The sequence below is a fragment of the Fukomys damarensis genome, unplaced genomic scaffold, assembly GCF_012274545.1.
Source record: "Fukomys damarensis isolate Sample0158 unplaced genomic scaffold, DMR_v1.0_HiC HiC_scaffold_1, whole genome shotgun sequence".
Classification (NCBI taxonomy): domain Eukaryota; kingdom Metazoa; phylum Chordata; class Mammalia; order Rodentia; family Bathyergidae; genus Fukomys; species Fukomys damarensis.
The window spans coordinates 53,566,752-53,592,947 of NW_022900913.1; the positions used below are offsets into that span (position 1 = coordinate 53,566,752).

The following is a 26,196-nucleotide window of genomic DNA, read 5'->3' on the forward strand; positions in this document are numbered from 1 at the left end:
CGCTCCGGGCCCCGGAAACTTCTGCGCGGGGTCTGGGTTCCGGGCGGACAGTCAGCGTAGGACCGCCGGCCGGTTCGCTTCCCTAGAAACAGTGTCGGGGCTGTTTCCCTGGAGTGGTGGAGTGAATGCTTAACCTTTCCGACTCTCCTCGCCCACAGTAGGGGTCGGTCACCATCATCTCTTATGGGAAGAAAACAAAATATAAACAGAAGTACTTGGGTGTACAGGTTGTAAATCAGCGCATCAACAATCCAGCCCCGTTAACGAGTTTTTCTTTTATTTCGGGGGTAGAGGGATGGGGATTTATTTTATCGTCAGATGTGTGCTCCTTGCAAAGTAATTCAAACAGAATAGGAATTCAAAAAGTAAGAAATGAAAATTTCCCTTTTACCCTCCCTCTAGTCCTCCTGCTAATTCGCAAAGGATCAGGGGACCCAATGAGACAGTGACACTGTCCATTGTGTCTCTCCTCACCTGTCCTAAGTCCTGAGATCGTGTTAAAGGCACATAAAATGTGGCCCAACGGTTTGATTGGAACTGGTATTCGTTGCCTTCATTTTTAATGAGGTTAAGTTTTGCTGGTTCTTCAGCACTTTCTTTGAAGTTTAAGGAGTTCTGGTAAATTCATTACAACTAACGAAATTTTTTTTGTGGAGAGGAAAAAACACCGCATATGCCAGTACAGAACTTAAACCAACTACATTTTTGTAGCATAAATTTAATTTTCTAATTTATTTTGAGCAACTCATTCTGTAAATAATAGAGTATCTGATGTTAATTATTTACCCATGACAACTAAGTGCAATAGGGGATTCTGGCCTAGATTGGAGAGTAGTATAAAGGCCAATTGGACTATGAACCACATATTAAAATATCATTGTTAAGTTTCCTGTTTACAATCCTGCTAGTTTTATAGAAAATATGTCCATGTTCTTAAGAAATATAGGGACTGTGTTTAGGGGTAAAGAAATGTGATATTCTGTATTTCACTTACTCTCAAATAATAGTCCAGGGGGATAAACGAGACGGTCATAAAGCAGATGGGACAATATGGTAACAATTACGGCATCTAGAGATACAGGGTGTATAGTTCTTCCCAATTTTGTGTAAACTTGAAATTATTTTTTAATAAATAATTTTAAAGTGATTTTTACTCGAGCTTATCTTTAATAGGTAGCTATGTTTAGCAATCCTTTTACATCTTCTATGCATTATATGCTTGGCAGAGTTACCCTTCTATTGTAATTTATTAATCAAATTCAAATCAGAACTGGCTCAATTTTGATCTGGCTTGCAAGAGTTTTTCTAAAAATCAAATACTGTTTATAATCTGCAACAAAAACTAATTGATGGATCCTTTAATTGTGATATTTTCATACCTAAATTCACAAATATGGGTTGTTTTAAATAAAGGTTTCTACTTTGGCTGCTTAAATTCTCTTTACAGGGCCAGGGATTTAGCTCAGTGGTTCCGCCGCCTGCCTCACAAGTGCAAGGACCCGAGTTCGATCCCCGGTACCAAAAAAAAACACCCAAAACTCTAAATTAAAAAAAAAAAAAAAGTACTGAACCCTGAACATTCTTGCCAGGGATTTAGTTCAGTGGTTCTACCGCCTGCCTCGCAAGCACAAGGACCTGAGTTTGATCCCTGGTAACAAAAACAAAAACCAAGAAAAAAACCTCCTTTCTAAATTCTCTTTACAGGTAAAGGCAGAGGGTAATCCTCCAATGTTCCAGGTTTTAGGATGCATGGTCTGATTTTATCCTTTCAGCAATCCTACAGATTAAGTGCTGGACCCATGTGTGACATATCCAGATCCTGAGGTGTAGAATAGTTGCATCATTTGCAGAGTCATCACTAATAAAGAGCTGGGAGTCCAAATTACTTCAAACCCATGTGTATCACCTTTATACTATGCACTACAGATACTTGAGCATTTATCAAATGAATTGAACTTGAATTACATGGCTGATTTTTTTTTTTTTCAATTCAAAGAACTGTAGGCTGTTGTGAGCAAAGCTCAAGAAGCAGATGAATCCTAATCTAAATTGCAGTAATTCCGGGTTTAAAGGAATGGAGAATTTTCTAGCCCTTCACAAAAAAAGACTGCTCGTGTTTTTTTATGAGACTTCTTAATGGCAAATAATGGCTAACAAATTGGGGAGGTGAGTTGAACACCTCTGTGTTATCTAGAGAGGTAGTGGCTCAAAGCCTACTCTCCTTATTTAAGAGCCTTCTTTTCTACCCCCCCACCAGCCCCATCCCAGATTTCCCCATTAGTAAATAAAACTGTTAATTTTCCCCTCCTTCACATGAGCTGAGGATATCTGCTTATTATATATGCATACTTGACCTTCACCAGTGTTTCATTTTTAACCCCCAAAAAATGATATCATTAAGTGGGAACTTAAATATCAAATAGTCTAACAAATTATATTCCATCTGACTAAATCTTGTCTTTCAAGTGCCAAATTTGTTAGGTTTTGTTACTATTTTAGACAAAAAAAAATTTTTTTTTTTTTTTTGAGACAGGGTCTCACTATGTAGTTGAGACTGACCTGGAACTCACTATGCAGCCCAGGCTGGTCTCGAACTTACAGTGATCCTCCTGCCTCAACCTCCCCTCCCGAGTGCTGGGATTACAGGTGTGTGCCACCACGCCCAGCACTAGACAAATTATTTAGAAGTTTATATATTACCTTCTTAAAACAAGTGTATTAAGTATAATTTGGGTCTGGAAGTATAACTCAGTGGTAGAATGCCTGCCTATCATGCATGAGCCTCTTGGTTTAATCCCTAACTGCAAATTTTACAGAAAGATGGACATAGAGAAACATATAGAGATATAATTTACTGTTTCCTTTATGACTTCCTGTCATGAATATCAGCTGAGTGAACTGAGCTTAAATAGAATATTGTCTTGACAGACTCCTTCCCAGTACAGTACTTAGATTTTGCGTATACTGCTCTCAGCCCTTTGAAGTGCCCTTCCCTTTCCTTACTTGGTTATTCCTACATAGTCTTCAATATACATTATATACCTCAAACTCTAAAGATGTCCTTTACCTCCATAGTTAAAAGTTAGTTGTTTCTTATCTGTTCTTTTAGAACTCTAGTAACTTCTGTGAGTCACATAGATTTGTTTCCTTGTCTGACTAGACCTCCAGCTCCTTGAGAGCAGAGTCTCTAGTTTGCATTTAGTGTTTTAGGTATCAACCTAGAAATGTACTTGGTTCTAAGTGATGAAACTAGCAGAGGCTGCACAAGTAGGGATTGCTTGTCATATAAAAGAAACCATGCTGGGCATGGTGGGGCATGCCTATAATCCCAGCACTTGGAGACAGAGGCAGGAGGATCTCCAGTATACTAAGTTCAAGGCCAGCCTGAACTACACAGACTTTGGGGTGGTAGGGGGGAGCAAGTTGCTAAGTTGCTGGATACTGTATATGTTCAGAGACCTCAGCAATATCTGAGACATAAATTCTTTGTCTCTGCCATTAGTGTGTTGGCTTTCATATTCAGATATTATTAAACAGTAGTTCTTTTATTAAAAATATTTTAGATAGAAGTTCTCTGTATAAAGTGGGAATAAGACAGGGGTAATCATTCCAGGTACATCTCCTTTTATCAGGAAAAGGGAAGGCTATAGGTGAAGCTGCCCTGTCAGACTTCCTCTTTGGACTCATGGGCCATGTATGGGATCTGGCACATAGTGAGCAAGGAACATTGAAGAATGCCTACGCAGCCTTGTGGATGATGGATATATAACTGTGAACAGTTGAGAAGATGAGAACCCTCAAAGGCCTTTGGAATAAACTTTGATTTTCTGTGATATACTTAAAAAGGCTAAGGAGACATGGGCTTGACCCTATCCAGCTCTCTCTGTTCAACTTTTTAAATCTACAGCTTGAGAGGAATTGGGCTAGAGAATCTCTAAGGTATTTTTTCACTTCTTCAATGTTATTGTCCTATTTTTTCTAGTACATACATTTTTCTTTCATGCCTGGGTAATTGCTAGAGATTTGGTAGGTTTTCTAGAAACATTCTTTGCTGAGAGATTAAGCCTAGTTGGGATATTAGATCAAATGAGTGAACAGAGGCAAAGTTTAGAGGGGAAACTATTTTTTTCTATTGTATTATTACCATGGGCCATGGTGGTGTTGGGTAGTTCCTTTAAAAATGGCCTGCTTGGGCTGGGGATGTAGCTCAGTGGTTCTGCCACCTGCCTCTCAAGTGCAAGGTCCCAAGTTCTATTTCCAGTACTAAAAAAAAAAAAAATGGCCTGCCAATCAGAAGTATTCCAGGTACTCCTTGTCTCAAAGAATTGGATGAAGCAACCCAAAATGGTGTCAAAAGTTAATTTGAAAAGTGAGGGGTAAACAGTATAGGAAGAACTAGGTCTGCCGAGTGAACTTGGGCCAAACAAAAAGGATAAAAGCACAAATAAAAGTGCACCCTGCATCTCAGAGACACAGGGTGTACTGCCGTGAGGAGTCATGCATGATAGCAGGCTCCTCGTGGTGTCTTGTCTCTTTTTATGCCATCCATGAGAAGTTCCACATATGGGTCCTGTGAATTATGTGATATAGTTGTGGGCTTTTGTAATTGACAGATCCCACCTATTTCCCCGGCCAGCTTTGCCACACCCTACCTCCTACATCAGTGGGGTCCAGGACAGGTCCCTAGGTTCTTGTGCATGATGAACAAAGAATTGGACATGGCACAAAACGCAGTTTTTTAAGGCTGTAATACAATCAAAGTGAGCAGGCTTGCATCTGTGGAAGGAAAATGGCACAGAGCACTGGGGTATAAGATGTAGGGCCTTAAAATGTTGCACCGGTTCTGGGACACCTACCATCAGGGTCTTCCAGAGCATGACTGACAGGGTGCTGAGTCATGTCAGCTGTAGCTGCTGCACATGTCCTTTCCCATAATTCACTCTGTTACAATAGGGTGTATGAGATGCAGTTCATATGCATGAACCTTCAGTGAGTGCCAGTGAAGAACGGTTACTGCAGGTCATCCAGGTAGGTGCACATGTGTCCTAGTTTAGAATTTTGGAATTTTCCAGGGCAGCCTTGGGGGTCTTTGCTTTAGTTATCTGCTTCCATGTAGCAAGCCTTAGGAGAAGGGTCAGAAGTTATTGCTCAGGTTCAGGTGAGTGCAGGGGCATGGCCCTAAAGTCCAGTTGTACTATCTCTATTGGTTTTTGTTTTGTTTTGTTTTTTGGTACCGTGGATCGAACTTGGGTCCTTGCGCTTGTGAGGCAGGTGGCAGAACCAAATCCCTGGCTCTGTACTATCTGTGATAGTACTAGAAATTAATTTTTTTTTTTTTTTTTTTTTTTTTGGTACTGGGTCTCATACTCAGGACTTTGTGCTTGTAATGAAGGCGGTGGCACCACTGAGCTAAATTCTGGCCCAGTACTAGGATTGAGCCTGGGGCCCTGCACATGGTAGGCACACTTTACCACTGAGCCGCATCCCCAGCCCTTTTTAAATTTTGAGACAAGGTCTCAATAAATTACCCAGGCTGGCCAGGAAGTCGGGATACTCTTGGCTCAGACTCCTGAGTAGTTGGAGTTGCAAGTGTGTGCCACTAGAGCACTTTTTAATCCAGTGGCTCATCCTTTCTTTCCTCTGCTTTATGTCCAAACCTATCCTGAGACTGTCTCAGGACTCAGTGGTGGAGAAGCTGCAGAGCTGGAATCTATGATCTGATTACTCAGAAGATTCCCTCCCCTAAGGATCCCCTGCAGCTTGCTACCCCTTGCTTAGGTGCTTCCAGGTCCTGAGCCTTTTCATGACTTTGTAGGTCCTATCACCAGACTTTATAACCACATTCCTCATTGCAGTTACTTAGTAAGTTAGAGGAGAGGCAAATCTAAGGCATTTACCTTACCTCTGCTGCTTCCTACATTATGGTCTTCTAGTTTCATCACAGAAAGATGTGTTCCTTTTCATTATCCTTGTTTGTTTGCAGTAATTGTTAAATTAAAACACAGATAAGCAGCTGGGGCAAGCACAAGGTCCTGAGTTCAATCCCAATTATGGGGGGAATAACAAGCATGCAGTAGGTACAGCCTACTTACCCAGGAGGGTGAAACAAGACGAACACAAATTCAAGGCCAGCCTGGGCAACTTGGCAAGACCTTGTCTCAAAATAGAATAAAAAGGGCTGGAGATGTAGCTCAGTCAGTGCTTCATGAGTTTGATCCGAAGTACCAAAATAAAAATTTAAAAAGATGACAAACTGGGCCAGGGATTTAGCTCAGTGGCACCACAGTCCTGAGTTCAGTCCCCTATCACCAAAAAAAAAAAAAAAGGATTACAAAGTAATCCTGTCAGCTCAGTTAACCAAGAACATTTTTATTTTTAGTTTGATGCTTTTCTTAGGCTATTTTCTATACATTATTGTTTATACCCAAATATACATTGAAACCAGGGGGTCTGTGTACCAAAATGTTAACAGTAGTTATGCAGATGGTGAAATGTTTTGGATTTTTTTAAAACATTGTCTCATGTTTATGTGTATTTCTGTGGGTTCTGTAATGACTTGGATTACTGAATTCCTTGTGATTTCAGTGAACTAAAAATTGTTTCTGCTTCCATTTTTCAGATTAACAAAATATATTGTGTTACTCTGTTTCACTAAATGTTTGAAAGCTGTGGGACTTTTTGAATCATATGATCTCCTAAAGACTGTTCACATTGTTCAGTTCATTTTCATATTAAAACTTGGGTGAGTATGTGGGGAGGGAGAGGTTCTTAAGGTTTTTTATTTCTTGGAAATCCTGTTTAATAGTATCTTTAGGAAACTTTACATACAATGTTTTGTGCAATTCCTTCTGATGAGTATTTGATACTTTTTAAAAAAATAGAATGCCTAAGGTTAAAGGCACAGATAGGTAAGAAAAGGGATTGTTATACTTTTAATCACTTACAAGAAATACGGACTTTTGCTTTAGTTGTGTTAATGAGATTTTTCCAAAGTTCTTTGTTTTCAAGACAAGGTCTCATTATGTAGTTCAAGCTAGCCTTAAACTCACTGTGTAGCCCAGGCTGCCTTCAAACTGAGTCTTCCTGTCTTTGCCTCTCAGGTGCTGGGATTATAGGCATTCGCCACCAACTGGTGCAGAGTTCTTTCAATTTCTGGCTTAGTAGAGGACAACTGATTTTTTATGTCTGCTTCAGCAATCTGTTGTAGTATCACATATCATCTATTCTCTGAAAAATTCCATTGTACAGTACCATCCTTAGACAATAAGAATAAAAAGGCAGATAATGTTTAATAATTTTATAAAAATTGGTTGATCTAGTAAACTCCCTAAGAAAAGGGTCTTGAGGAACCTAAGGATTCCCATTCGTTGAGCAGACACAAAATGGCATCTGTGTCTTAGCACAGGTGTCCCTTATTTTCTAAGTTAAACTACATGGCTGTGTTCCCTGCACAGTCCCACATAGTACAGGATTTTCATTATGCATAAACTACATTCTTGTGCAGTAAGAAATTCGTCTTAAATAGACATTTCTAGGCCCTGAAACTGATAATGACCACTATCTGTGCTAATAAAAATCTGTTAAAAACACTTGGGTATATAATTTTAGGAATTTGGAAGAGATTCTTAACTAGGAAATTTTAAACAGTTTTATGCATTTTTATATAACTTTTGGCAATGTGGAAAGTAGGGACATATAATGGCACTCTCTTCATTTGTATTATATTGTATTGTTATTACTAAATTTTGAAAAGATAGGAATCATTTTCTGTGGTATTTCAAGGTAAAAAATATTGAATCATTGGGCATGGTGCACATGTAATCTCAGCAGTCAGGAGGCTGAAGCAAGAGGATCATGGGTTCAAGTGAGTTTGAGACTAGCATGAACTACATAGTGAGACCTTGTCTTTAAAAAAAAAAAAAATGAGTCACCTTTACTTGTAAGGCTTGAGAACTGGTTCCAAAGATATTTATAACAAAAAAGATCCTAAGATGTTGCCATGAAAATCTCATTACATTTAGTGTAGTTCTCCATCTGCTACAGTTCTTTAGAAGATAGCATACCTTTCAAGTTCTAGTATATTTGTTTAAAGTAAGTTTCTTAAAAACCACATTTTGTATTTAATATTGATTAATATTAATCCTACTGTTTCAATATTTACAGGACTGCATTTTTTATGGTTTTGTTTCAAAAGCCCTTTTCTTCTGGGAAGAATATTAGCAAACACCAGGTAAGATTTTTGCAGAATCATTTGTTCCTAGCAGCTTCCCATTCAGTGGGCAAGAACACGGTGCTTATTTGTCAATTGAGAATACTTAAAGAACTGTTTAAATGCATAGCAGAAAATTTCCAGAGTCTACTTGCTCTCATCTTATCTTTTCAGAATTGAGGCTTCAAGAGTAAATTATATGGCTGGTGATGTAGCTCAGTGGTGCCTTACCTGCCTGGCAAGCACAAGGTCCTTAGTTCAATCCCCAGTACTGGAAAAAAAAAAAAAAGTACAAAGTATAAAATGCCAACATGAGCCAGGCATGGTGGTACACGCGCCTGTAATCCCAGCATTTGGGAGGCTGAGGCAGAGCTATCACCATGAGTTCAAGGCCAGCCTGAGCTACATAGCGAGATCCTATCTCAAGAAAAGTAAATAAAAAATAAAATGCCAAGATAATGGGATGTTTAAAAAAGCAGAAGATAGAAAAGTGTAACAACCTATATGCAGTTGTTTTAATACAGGCTCCTTCTGCAAGATGCACAAATTGGATATGAGACTGCCTGTGACCCTAGTACAATATAAATGTCACTGGGAAGCAGATGGGGTTAAGTGAGGCTCTGTGAGTCAGACAGATTTATGCTCTCTTTCTTGGACAGGTTAATTTCCTTCTACCTTAACTTGCTGACCTGTAAAATGGAGATAATAACAGCTTTCTTATGGGAATGTGAGGGGCAAATGAATAAAAAAGCATAAAGTTCTTAGAACGGGACCTCGCATATAACAAAGTTGCAGTGTATCACTTTCAATAGCATTGTCCTTCCCTTTAGGTGTGTTTCAAGCTTCTTGACAGAAAGTCCCCACATCCTGCATGATTTCCACACAGTGAACCTCATGGGGCAGCACGTACACTTACTACAAGTTTGCTTTATGCAAACAGTTAGAAACCTGTAGGATAGTGTTTTTCTTCACTAGATGACAAATTTAAGTACTTCTGTTTTAGAGATAAAGAATATTTTGGGAACTGGGGATTTAGCTCAGTGTTGCCACCGCCTGCCTCACAAACACAAAAATCCGAGTTTGATCCCCAGTTTTTTTAAAAAAAAAGAATATTTTTTAAAAATAAGATTAGTATTTTAAACCCCATCTTTAAGCTTTTCTGTTTTCAAACAGTTGGAACACTAAGAATTCCTAATGGAATGAAAAGTTTAAAAACTAAATATTAAATATTCCTAGAAACTAGTGAGAAACTGAGAAAACAAAATTGTACTCTGTAGGAAAAGATTTCAAGATATAGAAAGAGACAAGAATATGAAAATTTAAAACTATCTTGCAAATCTAGAGTTAGAAGAGATCTTAGAGTTTTGGTATTTAATTATTTTTTTCTGTTTAATTACCCTTTAAAATGTTTCTGATACCATTCTCATCTTTCCCTGTTTGTTTTAAGGTTGAGATACTTAACTAATCATGTATGACTAAAATTTTTTATTTTCATTTGTAGTGGATCAAAATATTTAAACATGCAGTTGCTGGATGTATCATTTCACTCTTGTGGTTTTTTGGCCTTACTCTTTGTGGACCCCTAAGGTAAATAAAAAGGCATATTTTGAATGTTTATATTTCTTCATTGTGAATATTAATTTTGTTCTGTCTTATGTCAAATATTTATTTGTACAAATGCTTCTATCATTTCCATAGTCCTAGCATTGGATAGGACTCAACAGAGAGCAAGTGAAAGAACCTATTTAGTTTACGAACTAATTCTCTGGTGAATACTATTAATGTAATTATTTATTATCTGTCATAACTGTTTTAGTAGTTAAGAATCCAAAGAGTTTCAGAAAAATTTTAGTGTAGTGACTCTTTTAAATCATTTATCTTTTAAAGCACTTACCAATGATCCATTTTAGCAGCTGATTTAGAAGGTAAAGGTCTGAAATGGTAAATAAAATCAACCAAAAAGATCAAAGTCTTTAAAAGCACTTGTTTTTTGACAGTTCTGCAAGTATGCTTCGAACAGATGCTCTAGAACAATGTGTCAGTCATCATTTATGTAAATGTGTGGCGGGTTAACTAGACACTCTCATTTCCTGTTCCCCTAGATCTGTATATAATCTTACTGCACATATGGGCCAGCTTAGTGAGGAAATGCTTAAGGGCCACTTAATAGGAAACATAACATTTGAAACTGTTATAAGCATTCTTTTATTCTTTCTCTATTTCTGAAAGGTTTTACTTTGTGGGTAAATGTAAGAAAACTTTGCCATTGATAAGGAGGAAATGTGAGGCAAGAGGAAAAGAGTAAAATAAAGGAGGAAGGGAAGTAGGAGGGGAAAGTAAAGGGATCTAAAAAGAATTAAGATGTGTTTGGGACCGGGGATTTAACTCAGTGGCACTGCACCTGTCTCATAACCACCAGGTCCTGAGTTTGATACCTGGTAACAAAAAAAAAAAAAAAAAAGATGTGTCATATACACCTACCAACTGCCTATAGTGAATGTAATTGTTGTGTACATGTAAACATGTACTAATAAAAATAAATATTTAAACCAGGCCTGGTGACACATGCCTGTGATCCCAGTACTCGGAGGCTGAGGAAGGAGGATTGCCATGAGTTCAAGGCTAGCCTGGGCTACCTAGTGAGTTCAAGGACAATTTGAACTACATAGCAATACCCTGTCTCAAAAAAAAATTTCCATTTTTAAAAAGACTAAAATGAAGGATTTTTGTTTTGTTTTGTTTTTGAGAAACTGTGTAGTTCAGGCTGGCCTTGAACTCACTGTGTAGTCCAGACTGGCCTCACTCACAGTGATCCCCCTGCCTCGGCCTCCCAAAGTGCTGAAATTACAAGCATGTGCCACCACACCCAACTTGTGAAGGATGTTTTAAAGGCCCTCCCTCAGAATAGTAGGGTGAGCAGATTACAAAGTTGAAAAATGCTTTATGAAATATCATTTTCCCTCTTACAGCCAGTAGAGTCCAGTTGGCTTTGTCCTATGCTTTGGCAGCACAGTCTATGCATAAATCCAGGTTCCCAGTTCCTATCAACAGTAGCAGCAGGGACAGGGATTTAGCTCAGTGGCACTGCACCTGTTCTGCAAGGGCAAAGTCCTGAGTTCGATCCCCAGTACTGAGAAAAAAAAAGGCTATAGAAGAGGTTATGAAATTTTGGGGCTATCAAGGTAGTTCAGTGGCACTGTGCCTGAGTTTGATCCCCAGTACAAAAAAAAAAAAAAAGTAGCAGCAGCATCCTGGAGGGGTGGGAAAGCTGGCTCAAGCTTGGGTAAGGCTTTTCAGTTTATGCCTGAATGTAATTGTGTGGCGCTATTTCTTATCTGCAAAATTTTAAGTTTCTTATGAATTTATGCTTTAGTTCATGTTACTAAATCACTGTCCCTGTGCATTAGGATGGGAAAGGAAGAAGTAAATCCTTAAATTCATATTTGGCTCTTTAGTCATCTATTTCTCACCTTTACAACTTCTTAAAACCACCAGTGCTGCCCCTCTAGTCCTTACTAAAACTATCGTGTAGGTTCTTGATGAGAAAGACTCCTTTGGTAGCCAAGTGTGGTAGTACATATCTGTAATCCCAGTTCCTTGGGAGTCTGACAGAAGCTGGAGAGTCACGAGTTCGAGGCCATCGTAGGTGACTGTGGGATTGTTTCAAAAAAGGGCTGCGGATGCAGCCTTGTGGTAGAGCACCCTGGGTTCAGTCCTCAGTACCACAAAATGCTCTTTTGGTGCTTCATAGTTTGTCTTATTTTAGGTATTACTGTTGATATTTTTATTTTCTTAAATTATCATCAGTGTGTTCTCATTACAGATTTTTGGTTAATGAGAGAAATGAAAGTATTGAATAAGCAAGTAGAAATCTAATACTATTTAGATCCCATAAGCCTCCTTTGGCTTGTGATATTTTATTTTTTTCAAAGAAATATTTACATAATAAATAGAATAAATAAATTATAGGTATAAAAATGTTTAAAGAATAATAAAATGAACATTGATGTTATCTAACATTCAACCTCCAAAATAAAACAAGATAGGTGTGGAGGTGCACACCTATAATATCAGCACTTGAGAGTCTGAGGCAGGAAGATTGCTACAGGTCAAGGCCAGCCTGAACTACATGTGTTGACCCTGTCTCAAAAAAACAAAAATAGGGGCCGGGGATTTAGCTCAGTGGTGCTGCCTGCCTCACAAGCACAAGGTTCCAAGTTTGATCCCTAGTATAATCAATAAATCAGTAACTTTACCCTGCCTTTGGATATAGCCACTGCCTTTTATTTTTCGTTCTTTTGATTTTCTTTAGTGTTTTACATCTTTCCTGTTCTTTTAGTGTGGCAGGTTTTTTACTTTATATAATGGAATCACATTGCGTGTGTTTTTCTACAACATGCTTTTCCCATTCAGTATTATGTTTGAGATTTGCATATTTGATAATTGTAGTATATAGGTACTTATTTTTATAGTGGATTTTTTTGGTTGGTTGGTTGGTTGGTTTGATTTGGTGTTTTTGGTGGTTGTTTTGTTTTGTTTTGTTTTTCCAGACAGGGTCTCAATATTGTAATTCAGGCTGGCCTTGAAGTCACTATGTAACCCAGGCTGGCAATCCTCATAGCAGTCCTCCTGCCTCCACCTCCCAAGTGCTGAGATTGCACGTGTATACTACCATACCAGCTTATAGTAGTTTTTTTTTTTAATATAAATCATATATTTTTAAATTCACCATTTTAAAATGTGCTGTCTTCAGAGCTAAGTGTTGTACACACCTGTCCCAGGTACTTGGGAGGCTGAGGCAGATCACTTGACTCCAAGGGGTTCAAAGCCAGCCAGGGCAATATAGCGAGATCTTGTCTCAAAAAAAATAGAGTTTATCAGTATGGCTCAGTGGTAGATGGCTTGCCTAGCTTGCACAATGCCCCAGGTTTCATCCCCAGCACCATAAAAAATTAATTATTTAATTTCACTATAAAATTCAGTATTTTTGTATGATCATAAAACATCTTTCATTCTTACTACTATATAATTATTCTGTGGAAATATTCCAATCTATAACATTTATTTTCTTAGTAGATATGTAAGTTGTTTCTGATTTTGACCCAGAGTGAGCAATGCTGATAAGAGCAGCCTTTTAAGTATATTCTAGATAATATAATCCTATTGTTATTTTTAGCTTCAACTTCTCTAAGGTAAATAATACCAAAATATTTTCCAAGGTAATTGTACCCACTTAGTTTTCTCATACTTTTTGTGAAACCAAGGGAAATACTTTTACTCTAGATGAATTCATCCTTCCTGATAAAGATATGTTTCATAAATTACACTCTTTTGTCTTTGTAGGACTCTGCTGTTATTTGAACACAGTGATATTGTTGTCATCTCATTACTCAGTGTTTTGTTCACTAGTTCTGGAGGAGGACCAGCAAAGGTAGAATTTTCTATTATCAGTGATTTGGAAATGAAAAACCAGTCATAAAATATCCAAAGCAGAAAAAAAATCGTACTATTACCATTTTATAAAAATGCAGGGGCTTTTTATACTAGTTCTTCATTTTTCTTTAAAAAACATTTTTCAGCTTTTTACTTTTTATTTTTAAATGATTATAGATTCCTCAGAAGTTGCAAATATCAGTGTATCTTTCACTTAGTTTCCCCCAAAGATGATTTCTTAACCAACAAAAATACACTCTTAAAACCAGGAAATTGGATCAGTACAGTCCATAGACCTTGTTCAGATTATACCAGATTCACACACACTGGCTATGTATAGCTTTGTGTGTCACCACCACAAGATAGCAAACTGACACCACCACAAAGATCTTTGTGTTGTCCTCATACCTCCTTTCCCACCTTATTCTTAATCCCTGTGAATTATTTTTGGAAAATACCTATGAGCTTGTTATATTTAAAGTCTGAGTACTTGGTGCATACCTGTAGTCCCAGCAATAGAGAGGCTGAGGCAGGAGGATTACCACAAGTTTGAGGCCAGCCTGGGCTACCTAGTGAGTGCAAGGCCAGCCTGAACTATATAGCAAGAGTGTGTCTCAAAAAAACCCTAAATAAATAAATAAAGTCTGAGTACAAATGACCAATAAATGCATGAAAAAATGTTCAGTATCACTGGCCATTAGAGAAATGCAAATTAAAACAATACTGAGATTTCATCTTACCCCAGAAAGAGTGGCCATCGTTAAGAAATCACGTAATAGAAAATGCTGGAGAGGCTTCAGGAGGAAAATGGAACCTTTCTACATTGTTGGTGGGAATGTAAACTCTTATAACTACTATGGAAATCAGTATGAAAATTCCTCAAAACATTAAAAATAGGGGTTGGGGATTTAGCTCATAAGCACAAGGTCCTGAGTTCGATCCCCTATACCTGAGGGGAAAAAAAAAACCTAAAGTAGAAATTCCATTTGACCCAGCTATTCCCCTTCTAGGTATCTTCCCAAAAGGGTTACAGACATCTTAGTACAGTGATACATACATACCCAGGTTTATAGCAGCACAAATTCACAACAGCTAAATCTTGGAAGCGGTCTGTATATCTATCAACTGGTAAGTGGATAAAGAAAAGTTGTATTTACACACAATGGAATTCTGCACTGCCGTAAGAATGGTAAACTTGAGTTATTTGTAGGAAAATGGATGCACCTCAAGATGATGTTATATGAAATAAATCAGACACCTACGTTTAAATATTGCATGGATTCTCTTACATGAGAAACCAAGATTATAAAGAGCAAAATAAAAGATAGATAATGGGAAGTAGGGAGATAGATCTTTCTCAAAGGGAAAGAGAATCAAAAGATTGGAGGGAGGAAGAGGAGTGAAGATGAAAAAGAAGAATTAAAATGTGTTATGTACATTTATCAGCTCCACAAGAAATGTAAACATTACTGCAAACATGTACTAATAAAATTTTTTAATATAGTCTGATGAACATTTATTTATCCAACACTTTGCCAGTTAACATCCCAATATATCTTAAGTAATTCAACTATTATCTTCTTTGGGAAAATGAGTTCCAAATCTACAGTTCTAAACTGTAGGAGCCACAGTGTTTCTGTCTTAGCAAATTAAATTTTTCCTGTGTGTGATGCATTGTCCTAAACATAGGAAAAGAGAAGTAAAGAGAAAGATAATAGTATCTGTTCTGCAAGGGAATTTTAAATTAAGTAATAAAGAGAGAAGACTAAAATAATCAAATGAACAAAGTAACCTGCCAGGTAGAGCACAATAAGAAAGCACCTAGCTCTCAAATTGAGTGGTTAATGTTAAAGCATAGGCCACCAGTTTGTCCTTTCCACCTACTCGTGGAGCACTTAAAATTTCAAGCACATTAAAGTTTTGTGTGTTTAAAGAAAAAAAAATCTAGGTCCAGAGATGTAGCTCAGTAGTACCACCCCTGCCTCACAAGCACAAAGTCCTCTGTTTGATCCCCAGTAACAAAAAACAAGCCAGATATGGTGACATGCCTGTAATCTAGCACTTCAGGAGGCTGAAGCAGGAGGATTGCAAGTTTAAGCCCAGCCAGGGCAACATAGACTGTCTCAAAATAAATTTTAAAATGGCTGGGCTCTTTTGTTTTATTTTGAGATCAGGTCTTTGTCAGTTCAAAGGTCCTGGGTTCAGTCCTTGTTGCCACACACACACACACACATACACCTAACAATGTACAATAAAATAATCTAGAGTATAAAGTAGAAAAGAACTTTCTGAGTATTAAAGCAATAGGGAAAGCTTAACAACAGAAATTACCATAAACAAAGTTTTACATTTCTTTTTGAAATGGCAGTCACATCAGTTAAGAAAAACACCTAAGTTCTTCAAAAGAAATAGGGTCAGGGATTTAGCTCAGTGGTTCTGCTGCCTGCCTCACAAGCACAAGGTCCTGAGTTCGATCCCTGGTACCAAAAAAAGAAAAAAGAATTAGAGTGATAATGGCAGGAGGGGATGTAAGGGAGGTAGGTAGATCTGATCAAAATGTTTTATGCGTGTATAAAAATATGCCACATTGAAACCAAATGTCACCAGGTGTGGTGGCACACACTTGTAATCCCAGCACTTGGGAGGCTGAGGCAGGAGGATCCCTGTGAGTTCGAGACTAGCTTGGACTACATAGTGACTTCCAGGTCAGTCTCAACTACATAGTGAGACCCTGTCTAAAAAAAAAAAAAAGAAAGAAACTTAATATCTTGTAAAATGAATAGGTGGGAATAAAAGTACATTTTAAAATGCAAATTACTTGAAAACAGTACGAATAATCAGAAGTGAAAGTATAAATCTTATATATCCTCTCAGTAATGAAAGATCTGCCCAGAACTTGTAATTTTTTTTAATGATTCTGAAGCATCACAGAACTTTCATTTGCCCTATTTGTTAATAAAAGATTATTATTGCTGAACATAGTTGTGCACACCTATAATCCCAGCACTCTGGGGTGCTGCAGCAGGAGGATTGCCATGAGTTCAAGGCCAGGCTGCACTACATAGTGAGACCTTGTCTCTATAAATAAATAACATCTCTGTATTTTAGTGTTTTTTAATATGTACTGAGTTTTGTCATAATACCACATTGAGAATTTGGTAGTAATCGCATATGAATAGAATGGTATCTTCACTTTATTTTAAATATTTATTTACTAAAAATGCTGCACCGTACTTCCATTAAAAGGATTTTTAGAAGTATTTACAATATATTTACACATAAATGTATGGAGTATTACATATACAGTACTGTGAGTATACATATACAGGAAGTACCTATAAATTCATTAGTATAAAATGTATAGTAATGGTAGTTTAGACTTTGTACCTCACTTTCTGAAATATTTATATAAATGAGGCTAATATGTCCTTCATATAATTTTCTTTTGTCAAATTCTTTCCCTAAAATGAAAACATAAACTTTAAAAACTTACCAGCTTAAGTACTTTACATCTTTGCTAAATCTTAAAAATGACTTTGCTAGTTTTAACATGGTCTCATGATTCTTTTCTTTCTTAGGACAAGTAGAAACTATAATAACCTCTATCCCTTGCAAACTGTATAGTGTAAGTCCCTACTAATTATTCTTTAACTAGTTGAGGTTTTTCAACCAGATTTGAAGTTAACATTTAGGAAAGTTGATTCTGTAAATATTAACGGTTTGTTCATACTAACATGCCTAGCCATGTTAGCAAGGAAATGCTTTGTCAATATTAGCTGTCTTAAAAATACTCTTAAAATATTCTACAAAATTTGTTAGATCACTTTATTTTTATATCTTACAATACTATAAGTATAAGGACTTTTAATGTCATATGTTATTCTTTAAATTTTTTTGGTAATGTTTCTCTTAGCATTTGTGTTGTCATCATATTAAGAATCAACCCTTGAAAAAACTATCCTTTGTTTTCTGTTTTTTGTTTTTCGTTTTCAGACCAGGGGAGCTGCTTTTTTCATTATTGCTGTGATCTGTTTATTGCTTTTCGACAATGATGATCTCCTGGCTAAAATGGCTGAGCACCGTATCCTTTTTGCAGCAGATGGGAGTTATGTAAAGACTTGCAGAACTGGGCTGGGGATTTAGGTCAGGGGTTCGGTGGCCTGCCTTGCAAGCACAAGGACCCAAGTTCAATCCCCAAAAAAAGACTTGCAGAATAATAGAAGACACAGAATGGGAAAGAAGAGATGAATGAACTAAACTGATCAATCATGAATGAAACGTCCATAGATTAGTGTAGACATCGTCATTATTCAAATAAGGAACATTTTCATTGTTAGATGTTTTAGAGCATTCAGTGTTTTCTAACATTGAACCCAAAAGTTCAGAAATTCAGACATTGAATATATAAGAATACCCTGTTGCTACAATACAAACATTTCAGTTTCATCTCATTTTCACTTTCTTGCTCTAGATTATTGCTGCAGCTCAGCCTCCAATCATATTACCTCTTAGATAGACCACCTTTCCGGTCAGATATGTTTGCTGGCCTTATTCTGACTTTATGCCTGTTTCCTTTCCATATGCCATTGCCTACCAAACAGGAGAACTCAGAGCACTCATTTTGCCTCTTCTGGTTACTGACGTGATTACCCTAAAAGCTTATTAGTAGAATAATAATTATTTTGTCACAGTGAAAGAGGAAAACATGACTTTAACAAAGTTCCAGATTGTCTGTGATACAACCTGTATTCCTCACCCAGCCACTTTTACTTGCTCGCTTTACTGAGGTTTGTTTATGGTGTCAGTGACTTAGGTACAAGTTCAAGACTGATTTTATGTTAGTCTAACGTAGAACCTTAATTCCATTGGACAGGAGTGGTTCAGGGAGATGCCTTGTTCTTTTCCTTTTGTCCTACTTAACAGTACATACTCATGTGTCTTTTGGAGGTCAATACTAAACTTTAGCCAATATATCTTAGCATTATTATACTTGTTTTGGACAGTACAAAAGAAGCATAAACCATTCCGATTTATAAACTTTCCCAGAATTAAATTTTAGATTTTTTTATTTTTAAGAGAAACAATAAGTTATTTAGGGTGTTCAGGTTTAGGGCTCCAGTCTGTATGCAAACCAAAATAATACAGCTAAAATTTCAAGAGGATTTAAGTTTCACAGAGTTAATGTTTGGATTTTTTTCCTTTACTGTAACTCTTAGCTGAAGGACATCATGACAGTGCTTTAACTCACATGCTTTACACAGCAATTGCCTTCTTAGGTGTGGCAGATCACAAGGTATGTTCTTTGTTGCTAATGTGAGCAAAAGATTCTGAAAATTAACAACCATAACTTTGTTTTTTTCTTTTTCTTTTCGTTTTGAGAGTTTTGGGTTTTGTTTGTTGTTGTTGTTTTATTACTGGAGATTGAACTCAGGACCTTGCGCTTTCGAGGCAGGCACTATGCCACTGAGCTACATCCCCAGCCCCCTTATTTATGTTTTGAGATAGTGTCAGTAGTTCAAGCTTACCTTGAACTCATATGTAGCCCAGGCTGGCCTCAAACTCATGGAGATCCTACTGCCCAGTGGATTACAGATATGCACAACCACACCTGGCTAGCAACTATAGCTTTTAAAAGTGCATTTAAATTAAGTTATCAGGGTGTATAGCTCAGTAGTCCACTTGCCTGCAATCAATAAAGCTCTATGTTGGATCCTCAGCCCTATTAAAAAAAAAACTTTTTTAATTAAGTAAAATAAGTTACCAGTAATTTCAATAGCCTGCCATTTAAGTAAAGTAGTTGAGGTTGTGGGAAAAAAGACTAGTTCCATTTCTTCAAATATATATTTAAGGATCGAATATTGTCTGAGTTTCTGGGACACATCTCATTTTACTTACAGGGTGGAGTACTTTTGCTAGTACTGGCTTTGTGTTGTAAAGTTGGCTTTCATACAGCTTCCAGAAAGCTCTCTATAGATGTTGGTGGAGCCAAACGGCTACAGGCTTTATCCCAGGCGGTTTCTGTGCTGCTTTTGTGCCCATGGGTCATCATTCTTTCTGTGACAATGGAGGTAAGAGAATAAAAATAAGTAAAATTATTCTTACTTATAAATTTCTGTTTAGCACATTGTTGTTTGGGGGGGTTGTTTGTTTTGATACAGAGTCTTCTCTGGAGTTCATGCTGGCCTTGAACTCACTGTGTAGATCAGGCTGGCCTAGAACTCAAAGTGATCCTTCTGCCTCAGTTCCCAAGTGCTAGCATTACAGGGATGTACCACTACACCTAGTTCAATTCAATACATTATATTTTGTTTTAAAGTGCAATTGAAAGTGGCTTAAAGTATCTTTGCTTTTCCTTTGTAATTTTTTAAATTTGGAGCTGATTTTATTTATAAAAAATATAAGTCAAATACTATTACATTAATGCATCTTTCACATTCCTGTGGCCTAAAGGAATTAGTTGAAAAAAATGTCAGTCTTAGGCTCAAGGATTATAGGTCACCTCATATTTATAAAATTATTCAACAATAGTTTCTTTCAAATACTTTAGAAAATAGTGGAGAAATGTACCATATCTTTTATTTCTTATATGTTAGTGTTTTATGAATCATGAGAATATTTTTTATGCGTAAAAGGATTCATCAAAACATCTTGTAAAATGTGAACTTCACAGATACATATATATAATGTTGACCAGTTTGTTTGTTTTTCATTTCTAGAGTAAAGTTGAGTCTTGGTTTTCTCTCATTATGCCTTTCACAACGGTTATCTTTTTTGTTATGATCCTGGATTTCTATGTGGATTCCATTTGTTCAGTCAAAATGGAGGTTTCCAAATTTGCCCGCTATGGATCCTTTCCCATACTTATTAGTGCTCTCCTTTTTGGAAATTTTTGGACACACCCAATAACAGACCAGCTTCGGACTATGAACAGAGCCACACAACAGGAGAGCACAGAACATGTCCTGTCCGGAGGAGTGGTCGTGAGTGCTGTGTTCTTCTTTTTGTGTAAGCATTTTCCCCTTGTTTTTATTTTAACAAATTTATTTTTATAGAATCTGATGTTTGAATCATTTACTCAGTTTTGGAAGTTGTTCAATGCTTGCATTTCATTGCTTGCTAGCAGTTACTATGTTAGTTTTGGGTAGGTTTAACTTTTTAAAACTTATGTAATATACTTCTTTTCTCTTTGTAGCTGCCAACATCTTATCATCTCCCACTAAGAGAGGACAGAAAGGTACCCTTATTGGATATTCTCCTGAAGGAACACCTCTTTATAACTTCATGGGTGATGCGTTTCAGCATAGCTCTCAGTCAGTCCCTAGGTTTATTAAGGAATCACTAAAACAGATTCTTGAGGAGAATGACTCCAGGCAGATCTTTTACTTCCTGTGCTTGAATCTGGTAAGATTTTTAAGTATTAGTGGTATATCTTAAAAGATCAATATTTTAATTTTGACAGAATGGCATCATTTTTAGTTCTTCACAAATTTCTTTTAGAGATGAGCTAAAATTTATATTTTCTCTTAAATATTTGTCAAGATTACAGGACCATATTTAGACTACTTGATCAAACAAGATACTCTAGAAGCATTCAGTATGCTATTTTGACTCTATAAATGAAGAAGCTTTTCAGATTTTAATCTCCTTATAGGATGTCACTACAGACTGCTGATTAATAACATTTTACAGCCTCTTTTGTTGGTTTTTGTAGATACAAACAAAGCTTTCGGGCCTCCTTTTAAATAGCTTATAAAGTGAATATATTTGGGTTAGCATAGTTTCTTAAAATTTATATAAAATGAGGTGTCTAGTGTGGCAGTTAACTAAAGAGATTTTGAGCAGATCTTCCAAGGTTTTGGTAATTAAAGGTTAAAATTCTCATGATTAAATTATGATAAATCTTAAATCTTTGTTGTAAATTATTTCCCAACATACTCCTCTAATATTGTTTTTAAACATTTTTCTAGCTCTTTACCTTTGTGGAATTATTCTATGGTGTCTTGACCAATAGTCTGGGTCTGATCTCAGATGGATTTCACATGCTCTTTGATTGCTCTGCTTTGGTCATGGGACTTTTTGCTGCTCTGATGAGTCGATGGAAAGCAACTCGGATTTTCTCCTACGGGTAAGTACATTGACTCAAGGTAACATGGTACAGTGAAGAATTCAGGGTACAAATTCCATGTAAGGTAATGAAAATATTACTTTTAATCGAGATAATTTTCAGGTCTTTACTTTCCTTTAGTTTGAAGTAAATATGAACTAAGCATTTGATACTGAATTATAGGGAACTCAAGGTTAAACCCGCTGGCAGATTCTTTTCATGGGCACAGAGCAAAAAAAAAAAGTTAAAATCTTAAGATCTTTGCCCAAGGGAGTTTTGTTTTTGGTTTTTGGTTTGTTTGTTTGTTTGTTTTGTTAGGAAATGGAATATGCCTGGTTGTTAAAAAGACATAAAAACTTTGTTTTTATTTTTTTAAAAACCATTCAGCCGGGGATTTAGCTCAGTGCTTCAGTGGCCTGCCTTGCAAATGCAAGGACCAGAGTTCAATCCCCGGTACCAAAAAAAAAAAAAAAATTCAAAATTTAAAGTGGCTGTACATAATAATGTTCAAGTATAATAATATCAGAATCTTTTGTGTGCCAAGTATTTTGATAAGAATACTAAATGAATTTAGATTTTATTCTCAGTTCGTTCTATCTTTAATGTTAGATGAACCAAAAGTACAAATAATTTTGTTACAAAACAAAAATCTGTGTGCCACGACAGATACAGAGCACATCAGGGTTTAAAGAAGAAAGAAATAACTTCTTGCTAAGAATTAGGAAAGGATTTTTGTAAGAAGGACATGAAAGAAGTACTTTGAATATATAAAATTTCAACAGAAATATGTGTGGAAGGACTTCCCAGCATTAATGTGATACTTCAAGTATTGTTAATTTTCTATTTAGTAGTTTAAAAATCTGGATTTGTTTCCTCATTAATAAAATAGTAATGTTTATACTTTAAGTACTTATTTTCCTTTTCTACAAATTACTGTGTTTTTAGGTATGGCCGAATAGAAATTCTCTCTGGATTCATTAATGGACTTTTTCTAATAGTAATAGCTTTTTTTGTGTTTATGGAGTCAGTGGCTAGATTGATTGATCCTCCGGAATTAGATACAAACATGTTGACAGTAAGTCTTTTCCTTTTCCTATTTGAATTTCTACTCAGAATTACACAGTTTTTCTAGTTGTATTTATTAATCTAGAAGGTTTTATTTTGGTTTTATTTGAACCAACAATATCCTTTCGTGAAACATAGTATCTGTTCCTTATGCCATGGTTTTTCTGTCTGTAATTTTAGTCACCTACATTTAACCGTGGTCTGAAAATATTAAACAGAAACTTCTATAAATAATTCCAGAGCCTGGGATGTAGCTCAGTGGCACCATGCCTGCCTAGCAAGTACAGGGTCCTAAGTTCAATCGGTGGGACAGGGTTGTTCCAAAGTATAACTGGCTAACTGGCTTCTATTACATGTTTATAATTGTTCCATTTTATTATTAGTCATTATTTTTAAACTTTTTTTGTGCCTAACTATCATGGGCATGTATGAGGAAGAGGGCAGGAGGGGGTCTTAACATATCCCTTGAATGCCAGGCATGGTGGCGCATACCTGTAATCCCAGCACTTGGGAGGCTGAGACAGGAGGATCGCTGTGAGTTCAAGACCAGCCTGGGCTACATAGTGAGTTCCAGGTCAGTCTTGACTACGTAGTGAGACCCTTCTCAAAAAACCAGAAAATAAAAGTGGGGGCTGGGGATTTAGCTCAGTGGTTCTGCCACCTGCTTCACAAGTGCAAAGTCCCGAGTTCAATCCCTGGTACCAAAAAAAAAACCAAAAAGAAATCCCCTAAAGATAAGGAAAAACTATATTTGAGCTACTGCATCTTAGAAATTAATCCTTTTCTCTGGTATCTTAGTAGTTCAAATATTAGAGTATATTATAAAACATACAATATAGGTTCCTTACTTTTTAAATGTTTTTGTTTGAAGATATATTTTTAAATACCTGAGGAAATTTGTATGTTAGAGATAAAATCAGAAAAAAATTAAAATGTTAAAGGATTTACTCCATAGATTATTTCAGTGCTGTAGAAACGTTTAATGTCCTCCCCGTACCTTCAGGCCTTTTTGTGTGCTGTCTCCAGTAGCTGGCATGCACCACCCCTGCTCCTACCCTATAGCCTCCCCTCAAGATTTTGCTCACCTGCTGCTGTCTTCTTTTCCTCCATCCTTCCTCCTTTATATTCCCTCCCACAGCTCCTTAGATTCCTTTTATCTATATTCCCTTTGAACCTTGCACATTCCCCTTTTTAACAGCATTGTTACAGTTACTTAGTCATTCTTTCACAATTAAAATGTGTTTTAATTCAGGACCTGAGTTGCTTGTATCATTAACTCTTTAATTGTAGTATCTGCTTTATAGTAGAAAAATTAGCAATTAATTGTCAAATGACTAAAAGCAGTTATGAATCTTGTTCCTGGAAGCATATATTAGTACTGAATGTTTTTGGAATACAATTTAGAAATACATATTGAATCTGTTTTTTTTTTGTTTTGTTTTTGTTTTTGTTTTTTGAGACAGGGTCTCACTATGTAGAGTTGAGACTCACCTGGAACTCACTGTGTAGCTCCGGCTGATCTCGAACTCACAGCAATCCTCCTGCCTCAGCCACCCGAGTGCTGGGGTTATAGGTGTGAACCACCACACCAGGCTACATATTGAATCTTTAAATGCTCATTTCTTTTTTGTTGTTATTGTTTTTTGTTTTTTTTTTTTAATGGTACTAGAGATTGAACCCAAGGAGCATTGGACCACATCCCAAGCCCTTTTTATTTTTTGAGACAAAGTCTGGCCTCAAATTTATACTACACTTGATCTTAGCCAAAAGGCCGAGAAGCGATTGGCCTCAAATTTATGATCCTCTTTCAGCCTCCCAGTTAACTGGGATTACGGGTGTGTGCCATTACATCTGGCAATGCCCCTATCTTTTAAACTTTAGTGTTTACCATACAGAAGCAATGAGAGAGTAGGTCACATGGTTAGCGTGTGCAAGGCCATGAGTATAATCCCCAGTACCAAAGAAAAATACCATAAACATTTACGCAAGCATTCAGAAGTACATGATTTGTTCTATCAGTGTTCATATACTGAAAAAAAATAGAAATAAATGTGCACCAGTGAACGGACTAGTAAAATAGATTTCTCCATATGATGGAATATTATACAACTAGTAAAAAGAATGAGATACTGGCATGAAAAGTATCTACAAGATGTACATGCAAAGTAAAAAATGACAAGACAGTGCGTTCTATTATTAGTTTTAAAATAAATGCATGTATATTAGTATATACATAGAAAAAGCACTACTCAAGGGTAGAAGTACAGGGGACTTTCAGCTACTCCCATTTTTCTGATGAATTATGCAAAAATAAAGTTTCTCAGTGGAAAGGTATTTTTAAGGTGATAAAGTTTCTGTAAGCAGTATTTGATTTCATTGAAACTCATTAACTTAATAACAAATTTGCAAAGCTAACTGAAATTTCAAATGCTGGCAGATGAGTGGTCTGAGTTACAAGAAGTAAATAAGCCCCGTACATGTTTCCTAAAGTAAATCTCTTCTTACTATGCAAAAAAATGATTAAAATTATTTGTATCCTTCATTTTTATATTTGCCTTCCGTAAAACAGATTTCTCTAAAGGCAAAAAACTGAATATATGTAAATTAGTAGTGAGCTACTCTTCAAAATAATTTTATGAAAGAGGATAATCAAAGCTAACTGCTTATCCTTTAGAGTATTATTGTGGCACTGTTAAGTTAAGGTAATTTTATTCACTTTGTTTAAAAAAATTGAGGGCTGGGGATTTAGCTTAGTGGTTCCACCGCCTGCCTCGCAAGCACAAGGACCTGAGTTTGAACTCCGGTACCAAAAAACAAAAAAAAAAATTGAGAGATTGCTGCTGTATGTTGCATTTTCATTCTGCCTTTTTTACATCAGAAAATTTTACTGTAAAAGCACAGTAAGGCCAGGCATGGCGGTGCCTCGTATAAAATCCCAGCTACTCGGAAAACTGAGGCAAGAGAATGGCAAATGCAGGGATACCCTGGGCAGTTAGTGGGACCCTGTCTCAAAAAACAAAGAATTAATAACTAAAAGGCACGGTAAGACTGTATTTGGAACCCACTAGTTAATATAATACAATCATTATCATACAGACTTGAAATTTATCTAGTTATATGAGCAAGATTTGAAATACAGCGTGTCCTTGCCATGGTGAAGATTATTTTCAAACTCTTTAAATAAACAAAATTTTGTACCATTTACCTATAAATAAACCAGGAGCCAACGACATATCCTTTTAAATCACTTATTTAAAGTAAATCTAAAATTGTCAGTTTTGTTTGGTATTTGAAAGTTAAAAATGATTCTTCAAAAAATATCACATTTTTAACATTTTGTGCTTATGTTATGCACTCTTATTTTTTTTTTTTTTTTTTTTTTTTT

General features: G+C 36.4%; 1 protein-coding gene across 1 annotated transcript in view; it reads left to right on the forward strand.

The window, feature by feature from the left end:
* Positions 1-2,022: 2,022 nt before the first annotated feature.
* Slc30a5 (solute carrier family 30 member 5) overlaps positions 2,023-26,196 on the forward strand; it is a 35,610-nt gene continuing 11,436 nt past the window's right edge. Inside the window, exons 1-12 of the mRNA XM_010637292.3 lie at positions 2,023-2,166; positions 6,620-6,742; positions 8,164-8,230; positions 9,711-9,796; positions 13,553-13,640; positions 17,636-17,723; positions 18,859-18,935; positions 19,540-19,710; positions 20,359-20,647; positions 20,835-21,043; positions 21,610-21,767; positions 22,692-22,821. Of these exons, the coding sequence (XP_010635594.1) occupies positions 2,147-2,166; positions 6,620-6,742; positions 8,164-8,230; positions 9,711-9,796; positions 13,553-13,640; positions 17,636-17,723; positions 18,859-18,935; positions 19,540-19,710; positions 20,359-20,647; positions 20,835-21,043; positions 21,610-21,767; positions 22,692-22,821 (1,506 nt within the window). The 5' untranslated portion in view covers positions 2,023-2,146. The remainder of the gene's footprint in view (positions 2,167-6,619; positions 6,743-8,163; positions 8,231-9,710; positions 9,797-13,552; positions 13,641-17,635; positions 17,724-18,858; positions 18,936-19,539; positions 19,711-20,358; positions 20,648-20,834; positions 21,044-21,609; positions 21,768-22,691; positions 22,822-26,196) is intronic.